This window comes from Peromyscus maniculatus, chromosome 3 (assembly GCF_049852395.1).
Source record: "Peromyscus maniculatus bairdii isolate BWxNUB_F1_BW_parent chromosome 3, HU_Pman_BW_mat_3.1, whole genome shotgun sequence".
NCBI classification, from domain to species: Eukaryota; Metazoa; Chordata; class Mammalia; order Rodentia; family Cricetidae; genus Peromyscus; species Peromyscus maniculatus.
The window spans coordinates 67,123,862-67,144,549 of NC_134854.1; the positions used below are offsets into that span (position 1 = coordinate 67,123,862).

Consider the following 20,688-nt stretch of genomic DNA (forward strand, 5'->3'; position numbering starts at 1 on the left):
CTTGGAAGCAATGCTTGGTAAATGGTCACCCTACTGGGGCAATTTGTAAGAGCAGAAAGGAGAAAGCTAGGGATGGTGTGGGGAGAACTGAATGGCTTGGGAGTTTGTGAGTAAAGCTAGGCATATATCCCAAGAGGAATTTAAGACTGTGCAGTTGGTAAAGTGTCCATCGAGGAAAAGGAAGCAGGGTACTTACTTTATTTTCATGGCTAGAATGAAACTGGGTTGGAAGAATTCTCTAGAAAGCAGCATTCAAAATGTGAGCCCTGTTCTTCAGAACAGAGAAACTTCAAAACCCAAACCAAGAGCACTGCACAAGGAGATGCAGACACCTGTGCAGCCACTCTAGGGAGACCTTTGCATACCACATACAAGCTTAACAATCAAGACTAGGCAACAGACAGGACTGGCAATAGACCAGAGGACTAGATGAGGTGCTGAGAAGTCAGGTTCCATTTCATTAGGGAAATCTCAAGGCACCTTTAGTAGTGACAGGTGCCATTTTTCAGCATGGTGCTAGGCTCCCCCATCCATGGCAGTCCACTGGCTTGGGTGTCCAGAGCACACAGAAAGAAGCAATGTTAGTCTGCTCACCTGGTAGGGAACCACTCTGCTTGGCATCTGTGTCTGTGGTCCTTGGTATGCAGCAAAAACTTTTAGTTTGTTGGATGAGGGGGGCTCAACTCAGGAAAGCAGGGTGGTCCATAAACAAGGGTTAGAGACAAGTTTAAAGGAACAGTGGCCAACACTGTCACTTAGTATAAGGAACTGAAGAACGTAAAGTGAAACTCTTTTTGTTATAGAGACAGCTCTGTGATGCTGGGCCCACTATGCCCCAAAACGTTTGCATTCGGTACATGGTGCCAAGTGTGTAGCCAAAGAATTACAAGTAGCTGATGCATTTGACCAGCCTGGGCCAGCATGGAGCTGAGGTCTTGAGACTGCACCTGTTTTCAACCCATGAGGGTTCAGAGTTGGAACCCAAGTGGCCATGGAGAACGAACACCAGTGCTGCCCAGTGGCCCGATGCTGCCATTGTCCACTGTCTTCTGCAGTCTCTGACACATACCCTTTCCTGTTTCATCTGGAACAGTGTTCAGATGACTAATCTGATGATGGTTAAGACTGTCTTGATGAGGCTGTGAGGTGCCAGCATCACTCTAAATAAACACAAAGGCACGTCCTTTCCTCAGAAACCTGATGCTCAATGTGTTTGTAGGCAGAAAGGAGAGATGGCATCAAGCTCTGAACCCACCAGATAGGAAAAGAGGGGGCAACTGGGAATTTGGATTCTTAGTAGCATCTTCATTCCTGAGAGATGGTCTTGTTTATGTACATATGGCCTATGCTGGCCTTAAACTCACAATCCTCATGCTTCACGTGGGATTTAAGGCATGTACCACGATATCTGCCTCTTAGTAGCTACATTAAGTTAAATATTAAGTCCATTCATTATGATAGGTCTCTACCACACAGGGTAAAACCTAAAAGTAGCTTGAAGGAGAGAAAATGAAACAAAACCAAAAGCTGTCTAGGTGCCTAGCACACACCTGCAATTCTAACTTCTCAGGAGACTGAGGAGAGGGGGCGAAGGCTGCTTGAGCTTGGGCAGCACAGTGAGATGAGACTTCATCTCCGAGACACACCCATAAACAAATAAATAAGAACAGGCTTTAAACAAGCAAATAAGCATGAAGAGTGACCTTTAATCTGCTGTGTTGTGTGTGCATCTAACACAAGTTCTCTTCCTTATTTGACCAAGAGAGAGGAGGAGCCCACAGCCAGGGAGCATGGCTAAAATTATGTCTGATCATCTAGACTAGCAATTCTGACAGACAGGAGCAGAACCAAACTCCAAACATGACCACAGCCCACACAGAACACAAGGCCGATTCTATAGATGTAAAATATTTTATTTGTAAATGGTGATCTTCTAAATCTGTGTCCACAAATTCCAAAACCCATAACACTCTGTATACTTCAAAAAATTCAATTTTTGCCAACATTAGATACTATTATACAGAACAGAAAACAACAAAAACCCGGTAGGACAAATACTGGTAGGATGTCAGAATATTGTACAAGAGAAGAAAAATATTCAAGAAACAAATTTCATACAGCTATTTATCAAGAGAAAAATATATACAATTGATTTATTCTGTAAGATAAAAATACATCATGCCATATACATTACAAGCTGAGAGCCGCGTCACTGAATGTACGCCCAGCTCACAGTCCACTCAAATTGTGCACACAAAACTTCATTTTATACTTAGCCTGTGAAGTGTCAGTACCAGAATTTTTAAGTACAAAATAAAAAGCTAACCTGGTTCAAATGCTGATTAAATTTCTACAAGCAAACACAAAACAGTGTGTTTTTTTATTAAAGAAATGTAAACAAACAGTTCATACAAACACATTTTTAAAATTACATCTTCGAAAAACCCTATTGCCGGAGTCCTGCAGCTGGGAGCATAATCACATCTCTCACTCACTCTCGCTCTCTTTTTTTTCTTTTTCAAATTTTTATGTTAAATAGAAGGCTAAGGAGTTGGGTTAGGTCCCTGCTACATGACTCTATTATGTTTACATAATTCTGTGTGGTCGGAAACAAAGTTCTAATCAAAACTACTTTTGCTGAAGAAAAAAATTCAGCCTCCATTTGGGTGTGTGTTTAAGCCGTTATTCACAGTTATCACAAATTGTAAGCACAAAAAAACCTGACTGAAGAAGTAGGGATGCAACAATATAATATGAAACATTAGTTTAAATCACCAACAGCTATAAAAGTTGTAGTTGTAGCACACGCGCTGCTCTGTCAGAAGTTAGGTGTAGAAAACAAGCACTAAGAGACAGTTTCCAAAAAGCCCAGACACACCAGGGCAGAAGTTTGGTTATTACATAATTATAATGGCATATTTAATAACACAAAATTATATTGTAACATCCCTACCACGGTTATAAGCACCCGAGCTGCTGCAGCGCCTGGTAGCATTTGGTCAATAACTATTTTTATACTGTTTTTCTCAAAATATTTACATATTTGTACAAAGTAACAGGGTTTGTTAGTTCTGCAGGTAACAGCAGCAGCTTGGCTTTCTTCTAACTTTTATTTAAAAATAGCTTCATTCACTTATTCAATAAATACAAAAAGTTTCTCTTATTTTACAGAAATCAAAAACTACAATAAACTGACTCATGGAATCAAGTATTCAAATGTATTTAGTGCAAGTTATTATCCCTTAGCTCTATCCCTAAGGAAGTCATCTCAGTACATTCCTTGATCAGTGGTGTCCACTTAGTTAAACTCAGGGCCTGCCCCTGTCAGTAAGGCGTGGCCAGCACTCTGGACAGCCCCCTTCGCTGGTGATTTCAGTCTTACATTCATAGGAAGGCCCCCACCCTGGGGCAGGGCAGCCGCCGGCTCTTTGCCCCAGTAAAAGTTTCTCCTTAGTGAGACTAACAAAACAAAACAAAACAAAACCCACCCACAAGGAAACAAAAGGAGGGAAAGAAAAGAAAAAGAAAAAAAAAGTGCTGGACCATTCTGTGACTCTGCTGACCTCAGTGCACAGCAAGGCAGCCTTGGCTGGCTTCCTCTGTGCTGTGCTTCCTTCAGACAAAGGCCGAGGAACCAGAGCTTCCAGAAGCTGTTTTTCAAAAAGTCAGAAAACAAAAATATCTTTCTGTCTGTAAAATCCAATGAAGTGTTGAGTCGCCTCTTCCTAGGGACGAGCCGCCCGCTGAGATAGCAAGGAATGCATTCAGTTCATCCACTTCCGGCAATTCACTGCTCCACAGTGACATGGAATCTTGTGCTGGTCATCTTCAAAGTCAAACTTATAATCATAGCAGAGCTGCCCATGGCAAAGACACTGTGTGAGACAGGGCAGTGCCCCACTTCCATCTCCCTCATATTTCAAAACCAGCAAGCAAAACAAACATAAGCCAAAGCAAGACTGGGTTTGTTGAGGTCCCATGGAACCTTGCAGGGGGGTGGGGTGGGGTGGGGTACCACAAAAGGAAGTTGATCTAGAAGTACCATACATCAACAGTAAGTAGATTTGCAGGATATGCTGAGTTTCTATGTCTTCTCATAGTATTCTCTCCAGCACTTTGGACAAGAGCAGGACCAATACTCCCTCAAACCATAGAAGGCTCTCCTACTTTGAATAGAGATGAACTTGTCCTTGTCAACATCATGGTTTTCCCCTTTTCCTCATGTGGATGGAAGCCTCTGAAGAAACCACCTCTACTTGAAGGTCCTACAGACTTACTAGCTAACTAGAATTTGCCACTATGGAGAGAAGGAACATTGCAGATCTGCCATAAAAATGATCTGGGGCTATGTCCAATCCCCTTCATTGCCTTTACTACCAACATCTGTACCTGGTCCAACATCTTTGTGACTATGACATAACAGTTTAGAATGTGAATGTTAACTTCCATCATCCCAAACCTATCTTTAGATAGCATCTAAAACCTACCAACACCTCATGTCTCACCAATTAATGCACTGACTGAGCATTTCCTTTTGTCCTGTGATGACAAAGTCAATGCCATCTTTTCCACAGTGGAACACGATGGAGTTCAGGGTACCCTGAATCTGTTTTCCAACCATGGGCACTTGTATTTGGCTCAGGATAAGCTAGTGTTCCCCTCAGAGAAAGAGCTGTTTTGGATCAACATTCAAAGTCTATAGAATTCTTACTCAGATTCCAGGCCAACCAACTGGGTGGGAAGCAGTATGACTCCCACCAAATAAGCTTTATACCCTTGCCTCCTCCATCCCATAAAGCCATAAAACCAAGTGAGGGGCAAGGCACAGTAAATCTCTTGGGTCTTTCCTAACTCAGACATCAGACATTATCTGGAAGACAACATAGGAAGGAAGAAAATTGCACCTGCAGAGCAGCTGTGCTGACAAAGGAAGTTACTGCCTTTTCTTAGGTGTTTGCTGAGTACTTCCCCCCATGGAAAACAGGCTTGGCAAAGCTAGAGGGTGTGTACAAGAGGACACAAAGAGGAGAGTCACTAGGCTGGGTTCTGCAGGGCCTGTCCTGGAGCGATGCATCCTGGGCCCTGGCACCAGGATGTTCTTACACGCCTGTTACTGTGAACTGTACAGTGAGCCTTAACCTAGCATGTTAATTTAAAAAGCACATTCTAAAAGGACCAAGTAAATAGGTCCTTATGCTCTGCCCACAGAAGACTGGGGCTTCATCACAGTGAACATATCTAGGTTTCCCAACACTGCTGTCTTTTCAAGAGCTTTGCCATGAACATCAATTCCAGACTTAGGGCACTAGATTCAAGGTGCTGATGCCATGTGTGAAAGCCAGAGTTGGGAAATGTAAATGAGGCAATTAATACTAACAATAATCTTAGATGGAAAGCTAGCCCAAAGTCACCTCTGAGATACTAGAAACAAACGTCAAGTCTTACATGAAACATTTTAAAGACACAAAACACCCACATTACATATCTGATATGAAAATTTTCTAAGTGTGCACATGAACAGTCAGGAACATCTGGCTCCCTAAACTTGTGCATACAGCCCTTCCAATAATACATCATGTGCATTATCAAATCCATGCAACTGCCTGAGGTGGCAATTCCATGTCAATTAGATGTCAAATCAGTGACAGGCATCATCTTGAGAGGGGCATGTCAGACTGTTCAGATTAGGGGACAAAGGATCCTAAGACATGTGGTGCTGTGTTGGTCGGTTTAAGAACTATCACATGGAAGAAGCTGGCATTTGAATGCTTGAAGTGAGATGAACAGCTGGCAAACTCTGGGTAAGGGGCATGTTTCTAAGAATAATGTGATAGGAATCCCAGAGCCATGAACTATTACATCCTGGAACAGACAATAGGTAGATTCCCTTACCTCTTCTCCTTTCTGGATTCTCCTGTTGGAGCTGATAATAATCTTGTGTCCTCTCTCAAAGGTCACTACTTCAGCCACACAGTTAGGGGCACACGAATGGTTAATATACCTGCAGGACAAATCAGAAAACTGAACGTGATTAACAATGAGGAGCTTTCCCCTCTAAAGGAAACTAATGACATTTCTATTGATGTGTTAACAAAGCAAGTGTGAAGACCTCCACTCAGTCCACTGCACAGCCCCAGTGGGGACAGTCCTACCCAAGAAAGCCCTCTGGACCAATGGTCCTTCTGCCTCACCTTGCAGGCCCTCCTGTGAGTGTGGCATCGATCACGTGATCATTGTCCATGCGGAACATGTACACGCCTCGGTTCTAAAGAGAAGGCAGGCAGTCATCAGTGTGATCTGAAGCTCCTTCACTTCGCACTCACAGTCTGTGCTAAAAGCACCCTGGTCACATTCCTGTGGACCCCACCAAACACAGCTGATGCATTTATGATGGGTCATTGTGAACATCAGATGGAGTGTTTGTAGAGCTGGGGGTATTAATCTACAGTTACATATGGGCAAGTAACCCCAACTACAAAAGATGATGGTGAAGGGAAGAGACGAGAGCTATTTAAGAGTCTGCAGCTATGGCTTCTGTTCACGACTGAACACACATGGCAGTGCTCTTCAGATGCCTGTGGTCAGTTTATACAGTACCTGGGACTCATAAAGCTTCTCTTTCCTGTTTGCAACTTCATTTCGAATAATTGTTCCAATGTACTCAATGACCATGGTGTGTTTTTCAATGTCTCTAGCAGCATACAGGCCCAATCCCTAAATGGAAGGAAAAAAGGATTGTACACATTCCAACAGATTCAACAGACCTTTATTCTCTTCCTAAAAATGTAATGCACTTGGAATCTTATCCAAAGCCATATTTAAGATTTCACCTACATTCAAGTGAGAGCCACTGACTGTATTGTTTTCTGAAATTTAAAAATCTGACAATCAGCCAGGCAGTGGTGGCACATGCCTTTAATCCCAGCACTTGGGAGGCAGAGGCAGGTGGCTCTCTATGAGTTCGAGGCCAGCCTGGTCTATAGAGTGAGTTCCAGGACAGCCAGGACTGCTACACAGAGAAACCTCGTCTTGAAAAACAAAACAAAACCTGACAATCCTGCTCCTTTCAACTTTATATCATTACATTGTTCTTGTGTCCTTTTTTAAAAAACTGTCCTCAGGCATGGATAGCAGGCTAACTATCGTTGAATGATCAAGCTCCCACAGAAGGGTAACTTAGGAAGCCTCTCTATTCTGCCTTTCACTATGGAAAGACACAGCAGAAAGGACCTCACTGGATGTGGCCCCTCAGCACCGTCATCCTTACTACCAGTACAGTGAGCCAAGTACACTATAGTTGGCAAGGTGCCCACTCGCAACATCCTACACCAGCAACACCAAGGGGATGAAGACATATCTGTAAATGCTACTGTGGACTGGCTGGCTGCATTTTCCACTAGGCTTGCTAAGTTACCATCCACCAGGTAAACTAATGCCTTCTGTATGAAGTTAGCCCGAAGAAACTCCATAGAATAATTACATTCAATAGAACAGGAAGCAGGAGAACTATAAAGGACTATGAATATTACCAAGTAGTTTATATTTGATTCTCAGTTTCCTAGAAATAATGGAATAAGGCAAAATAGAAAACATTACTTTGCTCTAATTACCATGAAAGGTAGAAAAATGTACAGGATACTGCCCCCTAACCTTACTATTGGGGTTTGAACCTGGGGCTTCATGGGTGCTAGAAAAACACTGAAATACATTTCTAGCTCTTTATAATTGTTTTGAAACAGGATCTCACTAAGTTGTCCAGGTAGTCCTTGAACTTCAGGTCCTCCTGAAGTGGCTGGGATGACAAAAAAATCTGAACTGCCTAACACACTGGAGCCTTATTTGGCAGCTTCTACTGTCTAGGCCAGTGCCTGGTAAATCTTGTAATGCACTGTCTAAGAAGTGGTAGCAAAGAAAGCTGTGGGAAAATATTATACTTAAAAAAATACATATTCATAGATAATCTGCATTTTCTTCCCCTAATTTGGGTTTGTGCTTTTGATTCTGACCAGGGAAGAAACTATGGAAAAAAAGAAGAAAACTGTGGAGATCAAGTCCTGCTCATGGCATCTGCCAGGCTCCTCAATGGAGCACACAGGAAGGAGTTGCCAAGTCAATAGATATCTGCATGTCACAGACTTGTCTTTAAAAAAGAAACCCAGCCGGGCGGTGGTGGCGCACGCCTTTAATTTCAGCACTTGGGAGGCAGAGCCAGGCGGATCTCTGTAAGTTCAAGGCCAGCCTGAGCTACCAAGTGAGTTCCAGGAAAGGCGCAAAGCTACACAGAGAAACGCTGTCTCGAAAAACCAAAAAAAGAAAAAAGAAACCCACATATGCAGTATAAATGGTTCCAGGTGTGACTCCGATGTGAACCAGAATATAGAAAGAATGTGGGTGCAGATCAATATTGTTGGGATCAGCATAAGCAAATAGTCCAAACTGATGCCTGTTCTGAGAACCTAAGGTACAGTAGTAGTAGTGGTGGTTATAAGATCAAGTTTAGCACAGCAGGTTGTATACTAAATGGCATTACAATAAGAGGCTATACAATGAAAAGAAGTAAAAAAAAAATGAATATTTTTTTTAATGATAAACTAGGAGAATACAACCTATAGTGTGTGTACAGAAAAGAGACAAACTTGTGCACTGTCTATATATAAAACAAAAAAAAAAAAAACCTTTGTAAGAAAAAAGATACTAGAGTTTCTGGGGAGTATAAGATATTTAATATGGGAAAAAATCTAACACTGCACGCTGGTACCAACTGAAAGGGACAAAGGTCATGAAACATGTAATTCTCAAAAAGGCAGGTCCAAAGGCCAGTCAGTCAGGAGCTGTATGTAAGACTCAGTGTCAGAGGCTGGAGAGGGAGCTCTGTGAAGAACATTTCTTCTTACTCCAAAGGAACTGAGTTCCATCAACTCCCAGCACTCACAACAGCCTTTAACTCCAGCTCATGGGGGTCCAATGTTCTCTTCTGGCCTCAGTGGACATATACACTCACATGGTCCACATACCCACACACAGACACATAAATAAGAATACATTTTTAAAAAAGATCTCAGGACGGGCGGTGGTGGCCCACGCCTTTAATCCCAGCACTCGGGAGGCAGAGCCAGGTGGATCTCTGTGAGTTCGAGGCCAGCCTGGGCTACCAAGTGAGCTCCAGGAAAGGCGCAAAGCTACGCAGAGAAACCCTGTCTTGAAAAACCAAAAAAATAAAAAAAATAAAAAAATAAAAAGATCTCAGTGTCAGTCTACACCTACCGACCCGACAAAAATATAAAAAGGTGGGAATACACTACATAAGAGAAAACCAGAATAGTCACAGACTGCAGAAAGATACCAGTAATTCTGGCCTTTTTGGAAAATATATTACTAAAATAAAAAGCAAATATGGTTTTGCATAGAAGTCTTACTTCTGAGCTTATACTCCAGATGACTGAAACTATCAATACTAAGATACGGGTGGCACGGCATTTGTCATGACACTGTCAAGAGCAGCACAGTGGTGTAATCATAGTTCATCATCATGAAGCATCACACAGTTTAATGAGAATACACTGGGAGACCTCAGCTAATGTAGAGAACTCTGTGTGTTAGTGGGGAAAATCAAGTCTAGACAATATGATTCTGTTTTTAGAAATGTATATATGTATGTGTTCCCAAGATATAAGCACAGAAACACTTAAGACATCTACTACCATCACCATGGTCACCAAAGAAGTGAGCAGAGAGGAATGCTAAGAGAAAATAAAAATGACAGAAAGCCAGAACCCTCAAAAATGATTCAGGTTGTGTCAACGAAGTTGGCTCAGTGGATGAAAGTGCTGACTGCCAAAGCCTGAGACACTAAGTTCAGTCACTAAAGCTCAAGTAAAGGTGAAAGGAGAGAAGCGACTCCCAGGATTGTCCTCGGACCTATACACGTACACCATGGCATAGACATCCTCATACATGTCCACAGTACGAAATAAAATTCAAAAAATGATTCACATTAATTATGACTTGAAGACACAGTCAAGATCCTGTCAAAGACATTCCTCAAGAATGGGAACAGGCACAGAATGAACAATCGCTATCTAAAATGCAAATGAGGAGGAAAGCAACTGAAACCCGCAGAGACAGGACACTACATGTCCACATAATCTCAAAGAGGGTCATAGCAGAGAGAAAAGAACATGAAACAAGACTTCAAACAAAATGATAAGTGAAAAGAGCTCCTAGCTGGTTGTTAAACATTTATAAGAAAGATTGGTCAATAAAGTAGCAGACATTTCAGAAGAGCAAAACAAGGAACCCAAAATCAGAAGTAGGAAAAAAACCGTGAAGAAGGCAGATGCTCAGCTAAGTCATGAGATTGGCTGAGTCCCTCCAGAGCTGGGTCTCTGGGGTGGGCAGGCCCCTAGTCTGTCAGTTCCAGAACTCCTGGCTGATGCTCAGCGTCTCAAGAGCTACACTTGGAGACCAACGGTGGTCTCTGGGTACAAACGGAGAGAAAGGAACAAAGAAGGATGCTCAGGCTGACAGAATTATTCACCAGGAGAAGAAAGTGATAAAGAGGGCCTTATGCTAGGCATGTTTGCAAAATGTCTAAGAACAAGAAGATTCTAGAAACTACCAGTAAGGAGGAAAGAGCCTACACTAAACTCGTAAGAATCTCTACTGAACACTGGTTTCCAGGAAGAGGCTGGAACTTGGAGGATGGTGGGGTGAATTAACAGGATCTTATGGCAGGATGGATCTGAGGACAGAGATGGACTTGGGCACTGATAGATGCTATTCAACAACATAAGGATCTGAGGACACAGATGGACTTGGGCACTGATAGATACTATTCAACAACATAAGGAGCTTGGGTACTGCAGAAGTTTACCAAGTAGGAACTTTATAATTTCATTCTAGGACAGGAGGGATGTTGATTAGACATGTCAGGATTAAGATCATAACTCAGGAGTTGAGGACTATAGGTTTAATTTTAAATGCCTACATTTAGATACTCCACTGTCTACCAGAAATGTGCAATGATTTCATGAAAATGCAGTACTCAAGAGATGTAACTTCCAAAGCTGCAGTGTTACATGCGAGTATTTATCAAGTTTTTTGTTTGTTTGTTTAAGAGTAGCCCTGGAACTCATGATCTTCCTGGCTCTATCTTCCAAGTGCTGGCATTTATTTTTACTTTTCACATGTGCTTGTAAACAGTTCTACTGAGCTGTTCAAAACTCAGTATATGCAAAATTCTGTTTTGCCACAGTCTTTAACAAGATATAAAGGTGTGAATTCCCGAGGACTGCTTTCTACTGGAGGTCCAGCACCAAGTTCTAAGGTTACAAACTACAGTCCTCATGTTGCAAACTGACAAGGTGGTGGAACACAGGGCGGGGATGAGCTCGGTGGTAGAGTACTTGCTTAGTACACATAAGGCTCTGGGTTCAAATCACAGAAGCACAAAAACAAAAACAAGTCACACATTCCTCACCTGGATCCGAGACCGGGCCAGATACACATTAGATTTCCATTCAGTCTTCATTCTCCGGTACTGGGATGACTTGGAGTGGACGAACTGTTTACTGTAGGGTGCATTCAGCTCGCCAGTGACTGTGCTCTGAAAGGACTTGGAGGTGCTGGTGCTATTCAAGGTGTGAGGCCTACAGATGATGATGTGCCAACAGGAAAATAAAAGGACAACTGAAGACACCTCTGAATAGTGTAAAAGCCAAGCCATTAAAAGTCTTACTGACAGAAACACACAGAAAGCTGCCTAGCAGAGACACAGTGCGTCTTCTGAAGTTGTCAGGCACATACACAGCCAGAGACAGCAGGGTTTATAAGCAGCAGACAAATAAAGCACAAAACCCACTAAGGTGCCTAGAAACCCTGGGCTGTACTATGTGAAGATGAAACAAGATACCTTAACACAAACCTCTTGACATGGGCGCTCATTTTGGGTTCAGAACGAGCACAACCTGTGGGGTTAACGGCAAGGGGTAGCTCCATGAGAGGATTTCGGCCATATCGGAAGGTGTAGTTTTCACATGCTTCAACCCCAGGTAGCTTAAAAAAAAAAAAAAAAAAGGAGGAAAATGCAGAAAAGGTAACTCATCTGCTAATATGGCCAAGGATATAATCTACAGTGGCCAAAAGATGCCCCAGGGTGAAAATAATCTAGAAATATTTTCTTCCCCATCTGTGACCTATTTAATATAATGAGCCTGCACTCATAACTATTTGAATAATGTGTAAATCCAATTCCAAAGCAAAACTTGGTAAGCCCAGGCCACTTTTCCTTGAGAAGATTAATCCCCAGAACCAATACACCAACCAAAGCCCTCCTGAATGTGAATTAGGAGCTGATGTTTCAGTTTACAAACAGGAAGCAGTGGTCACGACCTAGTGAACGTGTTTGTCTAGATGTTTAAACCTCTTTAAAAAGCAGTTGGAGGTACCTATGTGACTTAGTTTCTGGATCACCACACTTCTGTCACCTGTGATCATGAGGCATCACCCTCACTGTTGTAGCAGTACTGGTGCTAAGTCCAGGTTCACTAGAAAAGTGATTGGTATGTCCAAAGGTCTTCTTTACTCCCCCTCCCTTTCTTTAAAAGAATTTATTCTATTTATTCCTATATTTATGGAGAGAGAGAATGAGTGTGTGTGTGTGTGTGTGTGTGTGTGTGTGTGTGTGTACACTAGTGCCATGATGAGCCTTTGGAGGTCAGAGGACAAATTGTGGGAGTTGGTTCTGTCCTTCCACCATGTAAGTCTTGGGGTAAACTCAGGGTTGTCAGACTTGGTAGCAGCGCCTTTACTTGCTGAGCCATCTCACCAGCTTGGTCTTCTCTTCTGCCAGGCTATTATTTATTCACTTTCCAGTTCCGGTCTGCCAGGCTATTATTTATTCAGTTTCCAGTCCCATGGAGGCCCTCAGGCACTTGGAGCCAGCACTGCACCACTAAATTAGAACCTCAACCTTCTTTTACTTTTTCTAAAACTCTGAGATAGGGTCTCACTAGGTTACCCAGACTGATCTTCAACTCATATGTCTATTTCAGCATCCTAAGTACCTGCCATGACAGGCCTTCACCACCAGGCCTGGCTCTAGAACACAGTTCTAGTGAAATACACTCCTCAAGTGTTACACAGAGTCATTGCCAAACATACCTACATTCAGAGAAGACACTAGTCACTGCTGCTGCAACCTACTGCCCTCTGGGACCACCTGCCTCTTGGACCAGAGCAAGAGAATGTCAAGGAAACTTAAAAAGGGGGGGAAACATTCTGCAAAACACCAGAACTTCATCAGGCCAAGAGTATCTCCTCAACCATGGGATAAACAGGACATGATGACACGAACTGCTCCTCTGAGAAAACTAAGCTCGCCAATTAACCACCCACACTCATTTCCCCGTAAGAATGGACCAGTCTTAGAAAGGAGGAATGTTTCCGTGGGTGGCAGAGTGAGCATGCTGGATCAGGCTGTGACCAGAACACTTACAGATTCTGCTATCCGTGCCACTGCGGAGACAGTCAAGCCAAACAAGTCCTCTCCTCTCAGGTACGCAGGGAAAAGCTGCAGCATTTCAGAGTTCTTCCTCACACATGCCACAGGCTCCAAAATTTTATCCCAAACATCTACATATGAACAAGAAAATAATTTTATGTTGAATTTCCTTTTAGCTAAACAAAGAGAAAAACTGGACACCATACAAAATTAAGAGAGGATAAAGAAGAGTCATTCATAAAGACCTACTAGCTTTCAAGTAAAACCTATTGGGCAGCAATGTAACAAACATGTTTGTTAAAAGGTAGCAACTTATTTTTTTTCTGTATTTTATTTTTTATTTATTTTTTGTTATTTCAAGACAGGGTTTCTCTGTGTAGTTTTGGTGCCTATCCTGGATCTTGCTCTGTAGACCAGGCTGGCCTTGAACTCACAGAGATCCGCCTGGCTCTGCCTCCTAAGTGCTGGGATCAAAGGTGTGTGCCACCACTGCCTGGCCCACGCAACTTATTTTTAAGACTCAATAAAATCTGGATGAAAATTATGCCATCTTATGGATGTCAAACAGCAAACATGAAAGAAGTTAGTGAATTCAACTGGATATGTAACAAAGAAAACACTTGGTTAAAAGTGACTAATTCAATTAGTAATGGCTACAAACAGGCATTCCCTCAGATGAGAATTAACACACAAAACTGTGCCATGTTTTTAAAACTATGAAAACATTTTAAAAGCAGCTCTTGCCAGGGGTGGAGGTTGGGGTTTGGGGGTTGTGCACACCTTTAATCCCAGCAGTCAGGAGGCAGAGATAGGCAGATCTCTGTGAGTTGGAGGTCAGCCTGGACTACAGAGTGAGTTCCAGGAAAGGTGCAAAGCTACACAGAGAAACCCTGTCTCGAAAAACCAAAAAAAAAAAAAAGAAAAGAAAAGAAAAGAAAAGAAAGCAGCTCTTTAGTACTTTCTACATCAATAAAAATGAAAGGATAGGCATGCTCAGGAATACAAAACGAAGTTTCTAATTCCCAGTTCTAAATCTAAAGCTGAGATAGGATAATATCCTAACCGTGCTTTACATATGGTCCCTGCTTTCTCATAATTGACCCTGAGAGGAGCTCCAAGGTAAATGACAGACAAACCTTATCAACTCTTCTGTTCAAACCTGTATAAACTGCAGAGAGAAGAACAAGGTGTGGTAACACAAAGAGGCTAAAATTTGCATTGACAAAAAAATCCTAATAAAATGATCATGGAAAAAACAAACACTTGACATAAAACATCCATCTGCCTGACAATAGCACACAAGTAGATCTCACCTTTAGGTGATGAATCACTTAAGACCAGGTCCTCATGGCCTTGCTCTACAATCCTGATGACAAACACTGGCCGCCCATCTTTCTCCTCAATGGAGCACAGGTAGCGGCAGCGTCTGTTGGCATAGCGCGTACTCCAATATAACCGGCTGGCTTCATAGCCCACTGGAAAGAGTGCTTTAGGAGAGTGGAATGCTTGCATCTGTTGTGGAAGCAGCTGACCAATGGTGTGGAAGATGAGACTGCCAACACGAAAGGTATGGTCCCGTTCTCCTCGCTGAACGATGCTAGCAATCTGCCGCACCTCATCGCGTTGCACATAGACCCTCCTGAAGACTGCAAAGTAACTTAACTCTTGCTCGTGGATTCCCTTTGGTTTGTGCATGGGGCAAAGCATTGTTTTGTCCTTAAAAAACATGCATTGTGCTTTAATGGCGCAAGTAAAATGATAAATGTTGGTGCATCGAAATCTGTGACATCCACTGGTGGCGCCTGTCTTATGACAGAAGACACATTTCATTTGTAGCCCTCTCCTCAGTGCTAGCTCAACATTTATTAAGGCACCAGCCTGTGTCTCATAGACCTCTGTAGACCACAGAGCACAATTCAAGTGGACCCACAGGTCCAAGTCAAGGTTGAGCAGTCTTGCTGGTCCATCTGTTAGCCCATCACCTTCTTCGTGACAAAAGCAACACTTTCGATAGTCTTTGGGCACAGGGTCAGGTTTAAGAGAAGTGCCCAATTTCCTTAGAAACTCATCGATTTCATCCTCACAAGGTGGTTTAAAGGTCCCCTTGGGAATGACAATATGAATACTCCACTTCTTCCACTTCATTCCTCTCCACTTTTTATTGAGTGGTCTACAGTCTTCAAGCCCACCATGAACAGTCCTCAGGCGAGGCTTTAACTTGACTGTCACCTTGAGCTCATCAGGCTTGGACTCTACTTTGGCTGCTTCAAAGGCTGGAGGGAAGGTTATAGGAGGTGACGGAGGAGGGGAAACTTTTTCCTGGAACTGAGGGAGACAGTGTACATCCAAAGTGGAGATGTTGTTGCTATACTGGTGAAATGCTTTGGAAGGCTCCTTCATAGGGGACTGTGGCAGTGGAGGAAGGGATTCCTGGGCAGGAAAAAAAAAAAAAAAACCATGAGAAAAAGGAAGGATTTACCTGTCCTTAAAGCACTTCTAGTGAGAAGTTTAATGGAATATGACTTAAGGCATAGGTGAGTAATTTTTTGGGCACAACAAGTAGATGTGAGGATGGCTATTCAGGAGTAACAGAAGCTGAAGAAGGGGAAGGGCGAGGGGTTCCCTGTGCCTTTTCTATAAAGTCACAATCTGGAGAATGCTCTGCTCTTGAATGTTCTTGGGATATCCCCCTTCCTAACTGTAACAAAAAAAAATGATTTTAGAAGGTCTAATTCAATTTGGACAACAGATCATTGTTTTTAAGAACATGGTAGCATCACCTAAAAAGGATTCATCTCTACTCATTGTTTTGTCTGTTAATCTTGGGCTTAATCAACTAGCATGGAAGAACACAAAGAAAAGGAGAACCCTGTCAGTGAGTAAATCCCGTGGATTCTCTGAACCCCTCAGGTAAGACCAGCTGCTCAAGGAGTTGGGCCAGGAGAAAAGTGCCAGCACCTTTCAGGTAGGGAATCAAAACAATAAAGCCATATGCTTTCCTCTTCTCACAGGCTCATCCTAAGAGGTGCCTCATATTAAGTCCACCCCGTGTATCATCTTAAGAAACTACATGATAAAAACCCACTCCTACTCTCTAGGAATAAATTTTAGTTAAAAGCCTAAATTTATTTTTTAGCTTGGATTATATTGTACTAGGGAGGAATGAATACATGTTAAAAATTAGTGTTTCTTGAATACTCTTTTGTGAGAGTCATATTAATGAAATTATCTTGAATAATTTCTTGACTGGTAGTATTACTTTACAGGAAATTTTTCCTTCAAAATACATCATTAAAAATGTATCATTTGAACAATTACATTGTTAGCTATACAGAGCAGCTAGACATGCACAAAATGATTTCCCTTACAATGCAGGAATAGACAGAATTTTCTTTTTTAGAAACCTTTCCTACTGACCAATAAAATAAAAATAATTAGTAAGAAGTTTGTAATTAGTATAATGCAACATTCTTGTACCAGTAATCTATTTAATTCTACACTCTTAAAATGTAGTTGGGCTAGGGGCTGGAGAGAGATAGCTCAGCAGTTAAGAGCACTGGCTGCTCTTCTAAAGGACCAGAGTTCAGTTTCCAACACCCCTGTGGTAGCTTATGACTGGTTGTTACTTCAGCTCCAAGGAGTCCAATGTCCTCTTCTGGCCTCCAGAGACACCACACACATAACATACATATACATTCATACTACACATTTATACATGTAAATAAAATTAAGTCTAAGAAAAATACAAAAACATTCTTTTTAAAGAAAATAAAATTAATCTGTGTATGGTGGCATACACTTGTAATCCCTGTACTCAGAAGTCTGAGACAGAAGGGTAACTGTGAGTTGGAGGCCACCTTGAGCTACACAACAAAACTCTTGCTTAAAACAAAAAACAAGATAGATGGCAGACAAGCAAGGGTCCCAGGTAGGCACCAGGCCAAGGCAGGAGGATTATGAGTGCAAGGCAGTTCAGTGAGACCCATTTCAACAATAACAATTAAAAGAGGAGCAGGAAACAGTGGTAAAGTAGTAAGCTAGCGTGGATTGGGCCCTAAATTCAACCCTCAATTCCACTAAATAAATGAGTGTTAGGGTGGAATTTGCACCTTTCCACTTTTTGTCAAATAGGTTATTTAATAGGGAAAAATATAGCTGAAGGCTATTTCAGGCTTGTCTGTCAACTCATTCAGTATCTGATTAGGATTTCCCTATAGGAGCTCTCTGAGGGAAAGACATGTAACTCATAAGGCAGAAATCCCTCATTACATACTTCTCTCACTTTACCTTGTTTTCTGGGTTTTTTGCTTGTGCAGTTGATGAATAAAGAATAAAGCAGTTATTACTACAAAAGACAATATCCTTTTCCATCCTTTTGGTGTTCTCTCGAGAACCCTGAAAAGCAAAGGGAAATATGTGGGACCTCAGTAAGACACAAGCTAACAAAACCAGTACCACAAGGATGGCTAATTCTCAGATGATATTCAAAATTGACTGTTCTCTATCTTCCAATTGTGATGGCACTGTCCCAATATTCACCATCTGATAATTTTCCACATAAACAATAATGCAGAGCTGGGCCTGGTGGTACACGCCTTTAATCCTAGGACTTGGAAGGCAAAGAGAGGCAGAACTCTGTGACTTAAGGACCAGCCTTGTTTAGGAGAGTCAGGGCTATAGAGAGAGACAATGTCTTAAAAAACATAACAAACAAACAACAACAACAAAAAAAGCAGAAACTACACTGTCCATATCTCACTGTAGTTTAAAAATGTTCTCCTTATCATGAACAATTTAACAGTCTGCTGTAGCTATTTGGTTTGAAGCCGAGCATATCTAATATGTGCTTGTATATCATGTCCCATGAAGCACTTTGTCCTGATGCAGGAGTCATTGCCAAGAACATGGAGGTAGGGTGGGTCACTAGAAGAACAGTAAAGTACCTTGTTCACAAAGGTCAGATCTTTGAATGACTTCCGCACACCACTTCCAAGAATAACCACTTTGCAGTGACAGCACCACTGTGGTCGGAGTGAGGCACTTTCTGCTATACCATGACTGGAATCTTTATAGCCAGAAAGACCTACAGGCAATGGACTTTTGTTAGCAATGAAAACTGACCGAAGATACAGGTAACACACAGCATAAAATTAAACTGTAGCAAGCAATTACAACATGGATTATTGACTTACTTTATATTATGTTTTAACAAAAAATCTTCTAAGCTATGGTGACAAGGCATCTAATATCTGACACTGAGGTAGAAATAAAGGAAAATACCCACTCCCAAATAACTGGAAAAAGAAGCTAGCATGAAAGAATCAAACAAAAGCAAAACACTAAGATCCTCAAATGTGTACAGTGTATCAACAGAGACCAGACCCACTTCTTTATAGGTAATGGGATACTGCAAGTTCTGTGGGAGATAAAGAGCAATGGGTACAAATGACTTATGTGATTTACAGCATCAGAGAGAAATGAAAGCCAAGTTATATTTTGAATGAGGACTGAAGGATCAGAAGAGCAAGTCTACATACACAGAGTGCATCTCCTGAAATAGAGAGGTGGAAGTCAAGGCAGAAAATGGAAAGAAAAATAAGAAAGAAGTAGCCAGCAGCTAAGATTGCAACGAGTTAAAATTTTTAACATAGGTAACTTTTAAAAAGAGTTCAAAGATGAGAAATGAGAAGCAACCAGATTCTAGTAAAAGTTAAGGGCAGCCAAATTCTTACAAGGAATCTGGGGAATGAGGAGGTGGTGAGGAACGGGCTAGCACATAAGAAGCCAGTAAGCTAGAGGAAAGGCAACTTCATGGCAGGCCTGAGGAAGATGTGCTAGTTCTCAGATATGGGGACCTAGGCATCCCTGTGGAGAGAAGGATGCCCTGCAGAGGGTGTGTAAAGGCAAACTGAGGAAACAGCAACAGCAGCCAAACAGAACAGACAATACACTATCTATGGCCTCAGCTGCAGTCAGGGTTACAGTCAGGCTGGATGCCAGCATGATGCGACAGGCCAGAGCATAGAAATTCACATCACACCACAGAAAACAACAGCCAGAAAAGGTTAACTTATCAAAGATTACACACCAATACATTTGCCTATTATTTGTTAAAAATTAAATCAAAATTTCAAAAAGAGTAGGCTTAACTTTTTAACCGAGAATGGAGTTGGGGTTAACAAAAAGCTCACTAGCTCACCATTGCTTGTTGGAGGAAATGGTACATTAGGCTGCTTCAGCCGGTAAGAGCTTGCTAATCTGGGAGGATTTGCAGATCCTGGTGGAGGCCCACGAAGAAGCAAATGCTGTCGATACTCCAAACCTGGGTTTACTCTGTGGCTACTGACCAAACCCATGGATGGAACATCTGGAGCATTACTAACCTCATAGCTATTAGGAATTCGCACGTGAAGAAGGTCGGAAAACGCAGCCACAACACTGCTAATGTTCTAAAACAAAATTTAAACACTGTATTACTCACCTAGAAGAAAAGTGAGTCACTGAGGAGAACTAATACTTTGGATAATGCTATCTTTATGATATATATAGATATATATCATATACACTATATGATATATTTATATCATATACACTATATGATATATATCATATATATTATATATATATTATGAAAGACCCCCAACTACTTTTATTTAAACTTATTTTCATGAACTAATACCAATATACAAACAAAGCCTTCGTAAACAGAAATCTTCAGGATTCCAACTGGCATTGGGATCTGTACACAGTAAACTATTCTAGCTACCTTGGTATCTGACAGGCCTAAAAGACACAGCACAATGAGAAGGCCCTCAAGGTACTTATGGGAAAACTCATTTCTATCTAGCTCTGGCAAAAAGTCCAACACAGTCCACAACAGTTCTGCAGACAATTAAAACATCATACATTGTACTGTAAGTCTGATCTTCAACAAAACATCTTTATAAAACTTGGAGTTTTTAAAACAAATCCTTTATAGATTATTAGTGCTGTTGGCATGAGCTGTCTGTAGAAAGTTTCTATTGCTTTTATAGACTCTATTATTGACTATGGTTTTTGCAATAGTGAGCTTTTATAACACAGACATTTGTGGAAAGGCTTCTTTCTAGAGTTCTCTAAGTACACATCCTTTTACAAGAGCACATGAACTCTCAAGTCCTATTTCTTTGCCTTGGTTTAGGCTCAAA

The 20,688-nt window shown here is 41.7% G+C and overlaps 1 protein-coding gene across 10 annotated transcripts in view; it reads right to left on the reverse strand.

The window, feature by feature from the left end:
* Window positions 1-1,892: 1,892 nt before the first annotated feature.
* The window catches only part of Kmt2c (lysine methyltransferase 2C), a 237,116-nt gene continuing 218,320 nt past the window's right edge, over window positions 1,893-20,688 (reverse strand). For 8 of the 10 annotated variants that reach the window (XM_076565985.1, XM_042273251.2, XM_076565989.1 and 5 more), the window contains 11 exons: window positions 19,701-19,950; window positions 18,445-18,584; window positions 17,789-17,896; window positions 14,815-15,931; window positions 13,496-13,632; window positions 11,912-12,054; window positions 11,480-11,648; window positions 6,598-6,714; window positions 6,192-6,265; window positions 5,893-6,001; window positions 1,893-3,857 (listed from right to left, as the gene is read on the reverse strand). In XM_076565985.1, the coding sequence (XP_076422100.1) occupies window positions 3,765-3,857; window positions 5,893-6,001; window positions 6,192-6,265; window positions 6,598-6,714; window positions 11,480-11,648; window positions 11,912-12,054; window positions 13,496-13,632; window positions 14,815-15,931; window positions 17,789-17,896; window positions 18,445-18,584; window positions 19,701-19,950 (2,457 nt within the window). In that variant the 3' untranslated portion in view covers window positions 1,893-3,764. The remainder of the gene's footprint in view (window positions 3,858-5,892; window positions 6,002-6,191; window positions 6,266-6,597; window positions 6,715-11,479; window positions 11,649-11,911; window positions 12,055-13,495; window positions 13,633-14,814; window positions 15,932-17,788; window positions 17,897-18,444; window positions 18,585-19,700; window positions 19,951-20,688) is intronic. The other 2 variants (XM_076565992.1, XM_076565988.1) reach the window with 1 other exon arrangement.